Source organism: Mus pahari, chromosome X (genome assembly GCF_900095145.1).
Source record: "Mus pahari chromosome X, PAHARI_EIJ_v1.1, whole genome shotgun sequence".
In the NCBI taxonomy this organism is placed as follows: domain Eukaryota; kingdom Metazoa; phylum Chordata; class Mammalia; order Rodentia; family Muridae; genus Mus; species Mus pahari.
In genome coordinates, this window is record NC_034613.1 from 39,315,575 (window position 1) to 39,333,002 (window position 17,428).

Genomic DNA, 17,428 nt, shown 5'->3' on the forward strand with positions numbered 1-17,428 from the left:
CAGTCCTGTTTGAGTTTCCTGCCCTCACTGCCTTTGAAGATGATGGAACTGTGAGTGAGTGAAAGAAACACTTTCCTCCTCCAGTGGCTTTTTGGGTAAGGTGTTTCATCACAGCTAGAAACGCAAACTAAGACAATATAAGATAATATACAATGCAGGTAAATCAGAAGTATAATGCTTAGGCTAAAGTATAAATGACACATAAACCAACTTATTTGATTTCTGCAGTACAATGTGAATGGTAAAATCAAATTGGTAAATAGATGTTCATGGTAAAACCTTTTTAAAACATAAATATTGAATATTTAACATTTTTTATTATAAAATATTTGGAAAATAGCACTGTTACCCACATGAATTCATAGTCCTTGTGAGTATAGGTACAAGATCAAGCCAGCCAAAAATCTCAGTATGGATAGGAAAGGGGTTTATAAAGTCCCATTCCTAATTGAGGAACTATTAAGAGGAGTTAATTTTCTTTAGAAATGTGGTCCCTGAAAGACTGGCTCATGCTCCAGCAATTGGCCATACACCCATGCCCCACACCCTACACCAAGCATCACTAGGTGCACCCAGTGGGTTTAAGAAAAAAAATAGCAATGCCTTAGGAAGGAAAAGTGGGGGTAGGAAAATAGGGTCAGTATTGAGGGTGAAGACATGGGGTGGATTTGGTCGAAATGCATTATATGCATGTATGAAATTCTCAGACACTAAAAAAGACAAGAAAAAGGCTACTATTCTGTACTTTGTTTTTTTAGTTTTCCTAAAGCTGTACTGTATAGTGTCTATCCTGTCTACAAGTAATATGAAGAGTTTATATTTGACAGAGCTCATAACCAAAATCGTACATGAAAGAATGAATAAAAGGTCAGGCTTTGAGCAATCTACTAGGTTATATTTATAAAAGAAAAACTCTAGTAGGGTATCATGGCACACACCATTAATCTCAGTACATAGGATTAAAGCAGAGGCAGGCAGTTTGGTGTGATCTTGAGGTCAGCCTAGTGGTCTACAGAGTGAGTTCCAGGACAGTCAGGGGTACACAGGGAAACCCTGTCTCAATTTTTTTTCTCTAAGCTAGGAACGGTAGTACAGTCCTTTAGTTCCAGCTTTTAGGAGGCAGAGACAGGTGTATCTCTGTAAATTCGAGGCAAACTCTGTGAATTGGACTACATAGTGAGTTCCAGGATAGCCAGAGTTACCAAATAGAAAGACTCTGTTTCAAAAAGTTTCTTCATGGTGTCGCATGTCATTAGTACCAGTACTCAGGAGGCAGAGGCAGGTGGGTCTCTAGAGTTTGAGGCCAGTCTCCTGGTCTACAAATTAAGTTCTAGGACAGCCAGGGCCACACAGAAAAACACTGTCTCAAAACAGAAAAAAATGCTTTTTTTCTATAGAAAAATCTTAGTAGTAGTATTAACAATAACTATTGAGAAAGACATCACATACACACACATTGTGGAAACTATGTCACGTACCACAAATATCAGGCTATAAAAGCAATGAAAAAAAATCAGTTTTGTTACTTGTTTTACAAATAATTATAAATATTCAACATGCCATGTAATATTTTGATAATAAAATCCAAATTCTTAAATTTTAAGACAAAAATTTATAAAATCTTTAGGGTTTCAACCAGGCATGGTAGCACATGCATTTAACCCTAGTACTAAGGAGGCAGAAATAGACACATCTTTGAGTTTCTGGCCAGCTAAGTCTATATAGTGGGTTTCCATATATACTGAGACCCTGTCTCACAAAAAGAAGTCTTTGGAACTCTATTGGGAATTATATCTGTGTTTAAAATGTTTCAATTGTACAAAAATCAAAGCAGACATGCTGTGTACACCTTGAACTTCTCCTGTATTTTAAGCTATATGAGAAAAATTATAATTGGGTAGATTTAGGTATCAAATTATGAAAATGGAAGAGAAAATAAAGACATCCAGCACAAGAAATAGCCTTCCTTAGTAGAAAAATTGCAATGATTTACCTAGGATAACAAAAATACAATATTTATATTAAAAGATCAAGATGCAAATTTTTCTTTCTTTTCAAACAAATAAAAATCAATATTTACATACCTAATATTATTTTTAAGAACTTTTGTGCAACTGAAGCATTTAAAAGTGGTATGAGTCTTCTGGCCTTCCTCAATAGCTCCTTCATGTCTTCCATAATAAAAATCACTGACTAGCATGATCAGTTTTTCTTTATCTGAGTCAGTGATAGCTTTGTTTACAGCCTTTGAATTTTCTGACTTGAGAGTTTCCAGAAAGTTATTTATCATGTCTGGGCAGCAACGCTGAAAGAGGAGGAATAGCATGTTTTATTTGAACCTCTTTTAAAAATCCATGCTTAGCTATACGAAAAGGTTCCCAGAGAGACACTGGCTTCTTTCCTTCCGCAAATTCCAACAACGAACATCAGCATCTTAGTGAAAGAAATAACTTCAAAAACAAATAACAAACTTTAAGTCTGGAGAGATCTATATTGTAGTAGCTTGAAACTTTTCTTTTTGGAGTAAGATTTAATCAATTGCTTTTTTGCCCATAACCATACATTTCATATTAATATCAAGATGTAACTTAAAATTACATATACCATTATGTATGTCACCTAATCATCTTTTTTTTTTTTTTAAAAAAAAGAGTTTTTATTTAATGTATGAGTATTTGCATGTATACCTGTATTCCAGAAGAGGGCCCTAGATTTCACTATAGATGGTCGTGAGCCACCATGTGGTTGCTGGGAATTGAACTCAAGACCTCTGGAAGGGCAGTCATTGCTTTTACGTGCTGAGCCATCTCTCCAGTCCAGTGCTTAGTTATCTAATGACATACTAATACTTGAGTAAAGCATAATTGTAACTGGACTTTGAGCACAGTTAATATGTCGTTCTCCTAACACAAGGTATCAGATAATCTCAATCTCTCTCTCTCTCTCTCTCTCTCTCTCTCTCATAACTTCCATCTTAAGTATTTTACTGTTTTTCTTGCCTCCTTCCTCTCAGCCATTTACATGGCGCAGGAAAAGGTAATATGGACTATCTTACAAAGGTATCACAGGATACTGTTTTATTAATAAATAACATATTTTAATTAGAAATCCCTTTAAATCCCATATTTTTAGGAGCTTCAAGTTTATCTAAAAATCTAAGTTCAGGAGCTTGAAGTACCAATATAAAGCTAGAATTCATTTATAATGCTATCCTATTCTGGATTGAGTTAAAGCTATCATTTCATAATGCTCCATTAGGAAATTGTGGGAAATTAAGACATAAAACTAGGATTTTTATTGAGAAATATGAAATGGGGGCTGGAGAGATGGCTCAGCGGTTAAGAGCACTGACTGCTCTTCCAAAGGTCCTGAGTTCAGTTCCCAGCAACCACATGGTGGCTCACAACCATTCGTAAATAGATCTGGCGTCCTCTTCTGGAGTGTAAATATAATAAATAAATCTTTAAAAAAAAAGAAATATGAAATGACTATGACACCATGGAAAAAATTAAATAGAAGGACATTTTAAGTGATAAGAAAGATTAATTAATAAATGCCCACCTTATGAGAAATATGAAGAATGGCATTAAATTTAAATGGCATTAAATGTTGACTAAATCATCAATAAAATATTACAGTTTTTCATTTTCAATTAAAATTACACATACTATTTAATTTAATGTAAATTTAAAAACACATACTATGGTGTATACACGATGAACTTAAGTTTTATAATTTCATGGCTAAGAAGAATTTACATTTTGTATAATTATTATGAAAATTATTTTTTTACTCATGAAAATGACAATAAAAGAAGCTTTATCATTTAAATATATAGACAAATATTTACTGTGTATTGTTCTTAATATTTCATTATTTTCAAAACTCAAATTTGAAACTACTTTACCTTCATGTGGCACTTCAAAGGATCCAAAAGACTGAACTTAACATTGCACTTTGGACAAGATCTTAGTGAAGATGATCCAGGTGCAGACTGAATTGATGAGGTATTCATATCTAAAATAAATTAAGGACTTTTATGAATAAAATTGATCTTTTAAAATACTTAAATATCTTTAAAAATATCATACTTCCTAAAATTTGTTTCTTACTAATCCATTTTTCCTTTGTAAGCTTTCATACTTACTTGATAGTACAACTTGGGCGGAAGCCTCTGAAGGCGACTTCTGTAAAGATGATGAAGAACAAGGGCTAGTTTCAGAAATGCTCGCATTAGTCTTTGGCTTTTTTGGATTAACACTGTTTACTTTGGAAGTGGAAGGATGTTTTAATCCTAACGTTTGATCGACACCTACAAAGATTTGAACACCAGAAAAGATTATTTATAAATGCTTTAACACAGAATATTACTTAAGTAAATTGCTATGAAAATGGCTTTAACATTTAAAATGTAGTAAAAATGCCTTGGAGCTAATTTAAACGACAAAATTTATATAATCGAGAAGCACAAACTATATGAGGAAGCATTTTCAGATTCACAAAATAAACTTTATGCAGAAAATTAAAATGATACTTTCAAATGAAGCTACTAATTAAAGAAGACAGGCTGAGGAGAAAAAGCATCCACCTCACAAAACACAAAGCAACAATAACAACAATAATATAGCAAAAAAGAAAGAGACAGAAAAAAGAAAGCCACATTAATTTCTCTGAGCTAAATTTTACAAATGAATCCATGTTTTGGTGATTCAATACATTTAAACTTAAAAAATCATTCTAAAATTCAGGAGAATTCTTTAAAGGTGTTTTAAAAATCTTGAGATATCTAATAAAAATTGAATTTGGTCTTCTCCCAACTAATGACCCGACAAATAGTTTATTTGGTTGTCCCTTATGTAGGCAGTGGAAACCAAAGTAATTCACCCATTCATGTGAAAAAAGATCTAGAGTTTCTACAATGGCCTTCCAATTATTATCCTCTGAGTTAATTAAATACAATGAGCAATTCAGAAAAAGCCTTTCCTTTTATGTTTTATATGACTTTTGTAGTTTGAAAAATTGTAAAGTGTGTGTAAATATGTATGTGAGAGAGTCAGTTCTTTCTTCCTATCATGTGGCTTCAAAGACCATAAAACCAGCAGGTTTAGTGACAGTCACCTTTACTTGTTGAGCCACCTTGCTGACTTTTAAAATGTTTATTCATTTGTTTATTTAGTGTGCATCTGTGCATAGTATGGAATTGATTCTCTATTTTGACTTTGTGGGTTCCAAGGACCCAACTTAGGTTATCAGTTTGTCCCAAGCTCCTTTACCTGCTAAGCCCTCTTCAGGCTTCCATATGGAAATTCTATATGTATACTAATGAAGTCTCTTTTTATAATTTTAAGAAGAAATGTTAAATCAAACCTGTACTCGGTTGCAGTATGTTGGAGGACGGTATATCCTTGGTTGAGTCTAACTGTAAGACCGAAGAAGCACCTGAATCATCTTGTGATGAAGTCTTTGTAAAGTTCTGCAAAATGTTCAAGTTATTTTGTCAATTATTATAAAAGTAACAGAGCTGCATGCTGATACTACAAAGACACCTTAGAAAACACAAAAGCAATTTCCCTCTCTGCTAAAATGACCACATGCTGTGTGAGAAGCGTATTGGCATTCATTATTTTTGTAATTTTTCTAGAAAACTAAAATTAGTTGTAATGGCGCACACCTTTAATCCNAGCACTNGGGAGGCAGAGGCAGGCAGATTTCTGAGTTCGAGGCCAGCCTGGTCTACAAAGTGAGTTCCAGGACAGCCAGGGCTATACAGAGAAACCCTGTCTCGAAAAACCAAAAAAAAAAAAAAAAAAGTTAAAATGTTTTAAAAGCAGTGATAACATTGGCAAGGCAGAGGTTTTATTTTTGGTATAACTTCTCCAAGGACATTTAAGCAGTACCTACTAAAGGCTTTCAAAGATCCACATCCCTTAACATAACCATTCCACCTCTAAAAATTTGTGTTAAGGAAATGAAAATATTTAACAGAATATTTATAATGTCAAAATATAAAAACCTGTATGTTCAACAACTGAGAATAGTTAAATATGTTTAACAGACTATTATGCGTCCTCATACTTTTCAGGAAGATACAATGAATGACAAAGAAATATATTCTCAAGCCGGACATGGTGGTGCACGCCTTTAATCACAGCACTCGGGAAGCAAAGGCAGGAGGATTTCTGAGTTGGAGGCCAGCCTGGTCTACAAAGTGAGTTCCAGGACAGCCAGGGCTGTCGTGGCACATTCCTTTAATCCAGAACTCAGGAGGCAGAGACAGGTGGATCTCTGAATTTGAGACCAGCCTCATCTACATAGCGAGAGCCAGGATAACCCACGGACAAATAGAGAGATCCTGTCTCGACACACATAAGGTAGTTGTTTTAACTGTGCTAATAAAGACCTTATTATCAACATTCTCCATCTTAAAGATAGGCATTTAGTGTGGTTAAGTAAGGCAATGATTAAAGTCTATCCTGTTCATGATGAGGAAGCTGGAATTAAAGCCCAGGTGTATTAAAAAAAATACAAGGCCTGTGTCCTACAGCCTACTAATTTTAAGCTGCATCACACTGAGTTTTAAAAGAGACAATGAGAGCCTTACAATGCCTTTAAGTCCAGCATTCAGGAGGCAGATGTTGGCAGAAATCTATGAGTTCAAAAACAGCCTGGTCTATCTACAGAGGGAGTTTCAGGACAGCCAGGACTGTTGCATAGAGAAACCCTGTCTCAAAAAAAAAATCAAGGGGGAGGGTTATGATAATAATCTTTTTCTTTGACTGAAATAGTTGTTGGGCAAAGAGGATCATTTAACCATTTTGAGGTTGGAGCTCAGCACTTAAGAGCAGTAGATGCTCTTCAGGAGGATCTGGTTCAATTCCCAGTGTCCACATGGTATCAGTTAACAACAAGAGGGTCCCCCAGAACACCTGACTCCCTCTTCTTCCTCTGCAGGCAGCAAACACATGTGGTACACAGCTAATCCATGAAAACAGAACGCTATACACACAACAATCAATCATCTAGGTCCTCTGAGTTTCAGTGCCTCCCTCCTAAGACTGTCTTAAGAATTATGTAAGCCAGGCGTGGTGGCGCACGCCTTTAATCAAAGCACTTGGGAGGCAGAGGCAGGCAGATTTCTGAGTTCGAGGCCAGCCTGGTCTACAGAGTGAGTTCCAGAACAGCCAGGGCTACACAGAGAAACCCTGTCTTGAAAAAATAAAACAAAACAAAAAAGAATTATGTAATAATTACAGATAGTATTTAGTTCAAAGATTTGCACATATTAACAGCTTCCCTCCAAATGTTAAGCATTACTGCCATGTCCTACTTCTATTAAAAGCCTTTTATTATTGTTCTACTTGGGGGTTACTTTGTTTTGTGAGACAGAGTTACACCATGTAGCCCAGTCACATATTGAACTTAGTATGGAGAGACTGGTCTCAAATTCAATCCTCTTGCCCTTTGCCTCCCAAACACTAGGACTACATGCATGTAAACCGCCATGCTGGCTTTAAACGTTCAAACACTAAACAATGAAAATGATTTTGAGAATAAACAGCCAATATGGACACCTAAGTTTACTCTGTTAAAAAGTTGATTTTCGGGGGCTGGTGTGATGGCTCAGTGGGTAAGAGCACCCGACTGCTCTTCCAAAGATCCGGAGTTCAAATCCCAGCACCCACATGGTGGCTCACAACCATCTGTAACAAGATCTGACTCCCTCTTCTGGAGTGTCTGAAGACAGCTACAGTGTACTTACATATAATAAATAAATAAAATTAAAAAAAGTTGATTTTCTGTGGGTTTCCTCTTTACTTGATAAGCTTTTTAGTTTTATGAGGTCCTACTTGCCAATTGTTGACCTTGATTTCTGAGCAAATGGAGCCACATTCAGAAAGTCCTTCCCTTTACCTAAATCAGGTAGAGTACTGCCTATGTTTTCTTCTGGCAATGTCCACGTTTCAGGTTGCAAATTGAGGTCTTTGATCTGGCATTAATTTTCATGCAGGGTGATAGATATGGATCTAATTTCCTTTGTCTATATGTGGACATGGAGGTTTCCAGAACCACTGGATAAAGATGCCGTCTTTTCTCAACTGTATGTTTTTGGCCTCTTTGTCAAATACCTGGAGTAAGATTATGGGTTACTGGGGCTTGGAAGAGCAAAGGTTTTGGTACAAAAAATTCTAGACAAGGTAGTTATTGAATTTGATGTTGTATCTTTGTAGTGTTGACTTGAATGTATCAGGAATAGTTGTACATAAAAATCATACAATAGGGCTGGTGAGATGGCTCAACGGGTAAGAGCACCCGACGGCTCTTCCAAAGGTGCAGAGTTCAAATCCCAGCAACCACATGGTGGCTCACAACCACCCTTAACAAGATCTGACTCCTTCTGGAGTGTCTAAAGATAGCTACAGTGTACTCACATAATAAATAAATAAATCTTAAAAAAATCATACAATATACTGACTTTATGTTATATAATTTTGTCAGTGTAACAGTGTTCTTTAACACAATGAAATAAATTTAGTTTAAAAATGAAGCTGAGTGTGGTGGCTCATGCTTTTAATCCCAGCACTCAGGAGGCAGAGTCAGGGGGACCTCTGACTTTGAGGCCAGCCAGTCTACATAGTGAGTTCCAAGACAACTAGAGCTACACAGTGAGACCCTTTCTTGAACAAACAAAAATCAAAACAAACAAAAAAATCTAAAGACAATGCCTCAAAGATAATTTTCTTTGAGTAATTATGGCAGTTCGCTATGACTATTCTCAACTCTAGACAAATATATTCTATCCAATGTGTTCTTGAACTAATTGTAAAGTTTAGAAAAGAAAATTAAACTTACAGGCTTAGACACAATCTGACCATCAGAACTCTCTGAAGATTTGAGAGCAGGATGAAAGCTTGGCAAAGCAACCAGTGGATTTGATGATGGATTTCTGTAGTGTTGACTCGTAGGCTTGAATATATTAGAAATAGCTATATATGTAAAAAAAAAAAGACCCAGAATATAATGAACATGTTGGTATACAATCATGCCAAATAGGTGAGTTTGAAATAGTAGAAATTGAAGAGATGGCTTAGCCATTAAATAAACCTGCTACTCTTGCAGAGGACCCGGGTTCAGTTCCTAGCACCTACATCAGGTGGTTAACCACCACTGATTAATTCCAGTTCCAGGGGACCCAATGCCCTCTTCTGCCCCTCCTGGGCATCCATACACACATGGTGCACAAAAAACCTCATACAGGTACACATATATACACATAAATAAAACATAAACAAATGTTTAACATTAAGATAGTACAATAATAAAGTACCTGGATTGAATGAGCCGTTCTTTAGTCCCTTTGAAGATGAACCAGGGCTACATCTGTTCAAAATATCTACAAGAATATTTCAAAACTCATTATTGAAATGAAATATATTAAGATAATATAAAACTGTCTAATAGAAAATTAGACAGTTATAAAAATTATTTAAAAATATTATAAAATTATAAAAAACATTAATAGAAATATATTTATGCCCCTTAATGATGACAAGATTTTATAACTAAGTTAAGTTCTTTTTACTTATTTTATGAATAAGTAAGTTCTTATTACTTTATTTTATGAATAAGTAAGTTCTTATTACTCAAAAATCAAGCCCATGCCCAATTCTCATGCCACATTTCACACCCCTAGATTCCTGGAAATTTCATTATGGGACAGCTGACTGGACTGCTCTTCTTCTGATTCTCAATATCATTACTTTCATTCTGAAAGGAAAATTATCAAATAACAGATTAAGTTAAACCTAGATATTAGCATTTTACTAGATTCAGGGGCTTAAATACATTACTGTAGAAGTCAATATGGGCCTACAGGATACTCTAGAGCATTTTAGACTGTTATCTCTTGTCCTTGTGTGAATATAATTTTCTGATTACCAAGGAATCATATTTAAGTGAAGAAGGTAAAAAATTGATTAAAATTTCTCATCACAAGAAGGTAATATCTAAACTATGGTTCCTACTGCTGTTGATAAATCACCATAACCAAAGCAACTTGGAGAGTAAAGAGTTTATTTCCTCTTACAAGTTGTACTTCATCATTGACAGAAGTCAGGGCAGAAATTCAAGGGCAGCAAGAAGCTAGAAGCAAGAACTGATACGGAGACCTCAGAGGAATGCTGCTTCCTGGCTTGCTCCTCACTGTTTGCTCAGCCTGCTTTCTTCTATCATCCATGCTCACCCACCAAGGGATGTCATCACACTGGATGGGATGGACCCACCTATTTCAAAACAACCATCATACGATAAATGCTTACTTGAAATGGCTGGTTTGGAACTTGATATCTCTCCAACAAAGATCAACTCATCATCGTCATCTTTATTTTGACTTTCTTCTACTTTCTGCTGCCATGGTTCCAACTCTTCTTCTTCACATTCCATGAAAAGTTCAGCCATTTTTGAATTATCTAATTTCCAAGAGGAGAGAAAGAACCCTTATGTTCAAAAGGAAAAAAGCCCCACATATTTGTAATAGGAAGTAAGCTAATTAAAGATAAACTTTAATAATGTTAAAGGAAACTACTGAATACTACATAATAACTATGAATTGATAGTCATAGTTGGTATATCATATAGCAAGAATAAACTGAGAAAACAACCTGTAATCTCTAAACTGGTGTACTCCTGAAACCCTATCTACCATCCATTTAGGAGGTTGAAGTGGCAGGATGACATTTTTGAGGCTTATCTCAAAATAAAACTCGTAAAACTGACTAGGTAGCTAGAACATTGGGGACAGCAGTTGAGCTACAGTGGTCAAACTTTTAATTTTTTTTTTAGGTTTTTGATATGTTTTCTTTGCATGTATGTTTGTGCTCCACATACATGCAATGCTTGCAGAGGCCAGAAGGCATGAATCATCTGGAACAGAATTTATAGACAGTAGCTGGCAGCCAAGTGGGTTGTGAGAACCAAACTGGGGTCCTCTGGAAGAATAAGTAGTGTTCTTAACTGCTGAGCCATCTCTCTAGCTCCAGGCAGCCAAAAATTTAAGATAAAAACTAATCAAACTAAGTTTATGCTATATGACTAGGATATGATTACATGTACAAAAAGGAGAGTATGTAATTATCACCTGAAATAAAAAACCATCATTTGTTTAAAAAAAAACAAAAATAAGTGGCAATTAGACTGGAAGGAGGAAAAAAACTGCACCAGAGGTATTAGGGTACAAAATAAAAACACCCCCCACCCGACGATACTAGGATGGAAATAGGGAAAATAGAAAAGCTTATTCCATTCCAGGGTAGAATAGACAGTTCTCATCTCAAGAAATTAAATAAAGAATGTACTGCAAATACTACCAGTTCTGAATAACCACATAGCTAATAACAAATATAATTATTTTAAAAATCTAAGAATAAAAAAAATCCAGTAGCAAAAAATAGATATGAATAACTAATGAGCACCAAAACTTTGAGGAAAACCTCTACTGTGTAAGACCAAAGCAATATGACAAGTTAAAAGACCTTAAACAAAAAAGATAATACAAAGAACATGAGAAATTAAAAACAGTATGTTTGGTCAGGGCCAAGTAGTGGGAGTGGGTGGGTAGGGGAGCAGGGGCGGGGGGGGGTATAGGGAACTTTCAGGATAGCATTTGAAATGTAAATAAAGAAAATAATAAATAAAAAACAATATGTTTTAGAGAAATTTGACAAGATGTAATAAACAGGGGTTGGAGAGATGGCTCAGTGGGTAAAGGCCTATTGCCCCAGCCTAATAACCTGAGTTTCAATCCCTTGATCATGTCATGTAAACTGGAAGGTAAAAGGACTCACAAAAGTTATCCTCTGCCCTCCACATGTGTGCTGTGGCATATGTGCACACACAGTATACACATACACACCAATAACAATAAAATAAAATTTAAATATATAAACAATAGCATTCAGAAAATGATTAAAAGCAAAGCAAAAGTTGAGTATATGTGGGACTGAAACACACAAACACACACACACACACACACACACACACACACNGGCTGTCCTGGAACTCACTCTGTAGACCAGGCTGGCCTCGAACTCAGAAATCTGCCTGCCTCTGCCTCCCGAGTGCTGGGATTAAAGGCGTGCGCTACCACGCCCCGCAGGAAGCATTGTTTTGCCAGCTACAGATAGTTTCTACGATTGTGTGACATTTGGAATTCTGGGAACTTTTCGGAGGAGCCCTGAAAAGTGGGAGTTTAGAGAGGTTGGTTGCAATTTGTTAGTAGCCATAGTCAAAGAAGAAACAAAAGAAAAGAAATGAGATTAAAGGATTTTCCTAATTCCTCTCTCCCCTCTATCCTTGTTTCTTTTCTATCTAGTGTTAAGGAGTGAAAACAAGGGGGATAAATGGTGGGGGAAAAAAGAACCCATGAAGTAGCAAAGATCACCTACTATTCTCCCATCATGTGGGTCTTACGGATTGAACTCAAGTCATAAGGCTTGGTCCCACTGAGCCATCTCACAGTCTCAATCCCATCATTTTCTAAATGCTTATAAAAAGAGGCCTCATGAGCTACTCTTCCTAGCATCCCTTTGCCTATAAATCATTGGGGAAGGATGTGGCCGTATGAGTCCCCTCCATTAGCTCTCTATAAAACATTGGAGTAGGAAGGGAGTCATAAGCCTTTTTCCCATTCTATGAAGAAAAGTTGTCAAGCTTGTGTAGGTCTCCTTCAGGTAATCATAGCTGCTGACAGTTCAAGAAGGAAAAGGCTGTAATTCCCAGATATCAGGAACCTTCATTGGAGAGGCTAATAACTAGCAAGTGATCTTCCTGAGATGAATCCACCTTGGATTATAATCCACCATAGATTTGCACCAGTAGGCAAGGCCTATGAGAAATTCATTTTAGGAAAGATTCCTGCTATTAATATGCTTTTCCTGTTATTAAACATGTATAACAATCACTATTAGCGCACCCTTTTGAGCAGATCTCTGCAGAACAATGAAGACATACTACTGTCTTGTACTGATGCTATACAGACAAATAGATGACTTCCTAGTTTTTAATGATGATCCTATAAGAATTCCTAAAATTATATCAGTATTTATTAAACTCTTTTATAGTGTGTCTGCTATTAGGTCTTTTTCTGATAGTCAAAACTATCAGAACTCTGTCATGAGAACTCTGTCAGTCTCCCATATGTCACCAGTTAATTGCCTCTTAGATAGTAAGCAGACATTTTACTACTTAGAGTACATTCCAAGAGGCTGTAAAACAATTAACCAAAGGTCATAAAAAGGGAATGAATGATTTATTATAGGTGCTAGGACAGAAAATAAAATATTGACTGGATTTATCTATACAAAACTTCAGTACTTAGTTATGTTTTGTAACTCTCCATGAACCCGTAGAGCGGTAATAGTTGTTTAGACAGATAATTACTCCTAATAGATACATATGTAAATATTGTATGTTGTAAACTCTTTATTTGATTTATGATATGAATTTATGTGTAAACTTGTGATGAACTTTTTACCATGTGATCATGTATTTTGAAGATGTATAAGTGCGGAGGACAAAGAGAATAGGGCATTCTCCTTGTCCTGCTTTTCTTAACATTCTCCTTATCCCCCTCTTCTTAGCACTCCTTATCCAGTTTTTCTTAGATTCTGCTTGTCCTTTTTTTCTTAGACATACCCTTATTCCCAGTTTTCATAGAAGCCCCTTCCCCCTTTGTCTTGGAGAACTTATTTTTTTTTCTTTTAAAAAAAAAGATTTATTTATTATTATATTTAAGTACACTGTAGCTGTCTTCAGACACACCAGAAGAGGGCGTCAGATCTCATGACAGGTGGTTGTGCGCCACCATGTGGTTGCTGAGATTTGAACTCAGGACCTTTGGAAGAGCAGTCAGTGCTCTTACCTGCTGAGCCTTCTCTCCAGCTCCCTAGAGAACTTTCATAGGAAACTTTTTACAACTTAGAAATAAACACTAAAATCACTTTTCAAAGTGTTCCTTTTTCTTCCTGCAACTTTAACTAGCAGGCTGAAAGTAAGAGCTGAGCAGTTCCTGTGGAGATAGAACAAAGGTTGTAGCTTTAGGCTATAGATGTTAATTACCTAACCCTCAGAAAGAGCAAGAAAAATTTTAGGACCTTTAAAGTATATCTTGGGATACATGAGTCCCTATAACCAAAATAAATAAATAAATAAATTAATTAATTAATAAAGGAGAGATGCTAAGTCTGTCTACCTGAATTTCAGTACCAGTACCTACATAGTAGGAGATAAATGATTCTCACAAACTGTCCTCTGACCTTCTCATATGCCACATGCCTGCACACAAACACACACGTGCACACATAAGCACACATACACTAAATAAAAGGTTGAGAGGTGAGATGGAGGGCAGTCAAAGGAAAGTGCTCAGCAGATACAGCACTTACTATGTAAGCATGAGGATAAAGGTTCAGATCCCAGAACCCACAAAAAAGCTGGGCAGATGACCTGGAGAGATGGTTCATTGGTTTAGAGCACTCATTGCTGTTGTAAAGGTCTTGGACTCAGTTACCACATCCTGTATGGTACTCACACTCATCTGTAACTCTAGTTCATCGGTTTCAAATGGCAACAGGTACATATGTGTGCACAGATACACATGTAGGCAAAACATCCATACATATAAAGTAAAATGTTTAAAAAAGAGGAAAAAATACTGAGCATATGTGGCAGCCACCTATAATCCCAGCACTCTGGAGGCAGAAACAGGGAATCCTTAGAGCAAGATGCTTAACTCCAGGATCAGCCAGAGATCTTGCTTCGGTACAATACAAATACAAAATCCAGGGACAGGAAAGGTGGCTCAACAGGTAAGGGAACATGCTGCCATGCTTGACAACCTCAGTTCAATCCCAGGAACCCTGGGCAGGCTACTTATAGGAGTCAGTTCTCCTCAATCTTGGGATTGCTGGTGATCGAATTCAAGTTTGTCAGGTTTGGTGACAAGAACCTCTAGCACCATCTATTTAGTCCAATTCACACTTAGTTTATTTAATAAATAGTAAGTCTAAACAATGAAAAAAATTTACTTTTAGAATATACAAAATAAAAATGGAAATGTTTCTAATATATTAATAAGATACTAATACTAACAGTATACTAGTGTTAGAATCATCCATGAAAAATATTTACATTGGTCATCATAACAAATATGATTTAGCCAAAAAAAACCCTCAAATGATTAAGTATACTTATTCCTTTGGTGGATGCTTGCAGAGAGGGCTACAATGTTGAAATTGAAAATTTTTCCTCTTCTATAAGAATAAACCATTAGCTAATGGAAATTGATGATTCACGTGAAAACTATACACTTTTTCAAAGATTTATGTATTTATTTTATGTATGAGTACACTGTTGCTGTCTTCAGATCCGCCAGAAGAGGGCACCAGATCTCATTACAGATGGTTGTAAGACACCATGTGGTTGCTGGGAATTGAACTCAGGACCTCTGGAAGAGCAGACAGTGCTCTTGACCACTGGGCCATCTCTCAAGCCCGAGAAAGTTATAATTATGGGTATTTATCTTCGTTTTTGTTTAAGTATGTGTATGAAGATATTGAGTGTATGCATGTATATGAGCCATATGCATGACTCGTGCCTGCAGATGTTAGAAGAAGGTGATGGATCCCCTAGCACTGGATTTACAGATGGTGGTGAGCCCCCATGTGGAAGCTGGGAACAGAACTAAATAAAGTCCTCTGCAAGACCAGCAAGTGCTCTTAAGTGACGGATCATCTCTCCAGCCCATTATATGGGTATTTTAAAAACAGAATATAGAAATGATTATTAGAAAACCATCTAAGTAATTCAAGGCAAACACCTTGAGGAGACTAGGGAGTGCATAATTATGTGCATATGTACATGCACACACCTATGACTATCCCTCCTCCTTTCAAAAAGTTGTAGATATTGCCAGACATGGTGGAGCATTCTTTTGATGCAGAGACAGGTTGATCTCTTTGAGTTCGAGGCCAGCCTGTTCTACATAGTTCCAGAACAATCAGGGCTACATAGTGAGAGCCTGTTAGAACAAATAAAAAAGCACAAAACAACAAAAATAAAGCAAAAAGCAACAAAAACAAAAAACAAAAAACAAGAAAGAGAGAAAAAGAAAGAAAGAAATTAAGAAATTTAGGAAGAAAGGAAGGAAGGAAGGAAGGAAGGAAGGAAGGAAGGAAGGAAGGAAGGAAGGAAAGGAAGTTATGAGGGCTGGAGAGATGGCTCAATGATTAAGAACACTTGGTGCTCATTCAGAGGACCCAAGGTTGGTTCCTAGTACCCACGTAGGACTGCTCTCACATGCCTATGCCTATAACCATGGAATGTGACACCCTATTCTGGCCTCTACAGGTACATGTACACATATGCATATAGAAACAAATAAGACTAAAAAACCCCTTAGAACGTTTTGGCTTGTTTTACTTTAAATAATTGTGCATTGTTTCAGCTAAATAAACTGGGAACCTAAATTAAAATAATAACAATGGGGATGTACATGTGATGGAATAAGATTTGGCTGGGGGGGGCAGGGGATAACTAATAATGTAAAATAACTTTGGAATTTGGGCTTAGACAGTTTTTACATTTAAAATCCAGTCATGAGTTATCAAAAACAGTTCAGCAGGGAAAGAGTTTCAATGCCCAGAAACATGATAGGTGAAAGATGAAACCAAGCCTTTTTATTTCTACATGTGCAACAAGGCAGTCACCATATAGACACACATACACACACCCTCACAACACAACACATCAATAATGATGATACAGTCATTTCTAAAGGTATTTATATTAAAATAACATACCTGCCTTTGGTCCAAAATTAGGCTGATACTTTAGAATAGCTTTAAATGACAGTGCATGAAAACAGTTAAGTTGGGGACAGAATGCAAAAGAAATCCTTAACAAATTTGTGCCATTTTCCAAAATTGTAAATATCCCCTCTTGTCCACGTATTGACAAGTTTTTTATTTGCAGTGCTGGGGATTGAACACAGAACCTCATGCATGCTAGAGATAAGTGTTCCGCTACGGAGTCACACGCTGAGCACTAAAATTATTTCTTAGCATAATATTTCTAATGTCTAGTAGTTCTCCTATGTCCCCTAAAACAAACAAACAAACACTTCTCATCTTCCAAATGTAACCAATATTATAAACCACCTGCCTTCATTTTTAGTCTATCCCCTAAAATGTTATGCAGGATCATCTAAGTTACACAAATAAACCATAATTCAGAGTTTCACATTTTTATATTCAATGTGTTTTCATCTACCTCTAATCAATTCAGTCTATTATCAGAAATTCAAGAGCTAACATGATAGCTCAAACTTTTCACTATTTCTAATATATATATATATATATATATATATATATATATA

At 36.1% G+C, this 17,428-nt stretch overlaps 1 protein-coding gene across 2 annotated transcripts in view; it reads right to left on the reverse strand.

Annotated features, from left to right (window-relative positions):
• The window catches only part of Znf280c (zinc finger protein 280C), a 42,910-nt gene that overhangs the window by 19,490 nt on the left and 5,992 nt on the right, over positions 1-17,428 (reverse strand). Inside the window, exons 4-10 of one of the 2 annotated variants that reach the window (XM_021187547.1) lie at positions 10,317-10,493; positions 9,326-9,391; positions 8,851-8,984; positions 5,368-5,473; positions 4,148-4,312; positions 3,908-4,017; positions 2,085-2,305 (exon numbers count right to left, since the gene is read on the reverse strand). In XM_021187547.1, the coding sequence (XP_021043206.1) occupies positions 2,085-2,305; positions 3,908-4,017; positions 4,148-4,312; positions 5,368-5,473; positions 8,851-8,984; positions 9,326-9,391; positions 10,317-10,493 (979 nt within the window). The remainder of the gene's footprint in view (positions 1-2,084; positions 2,306-3,907; positions 4,018-4,147; positions 4,313-5,367; positions 5,474-8,850; positions 8,985-9,325; positions 9,392-10,316; positions 10,494-17,428) is intronic. The other variant, XM_021187548.2, reaches the window with a different exon arrangement.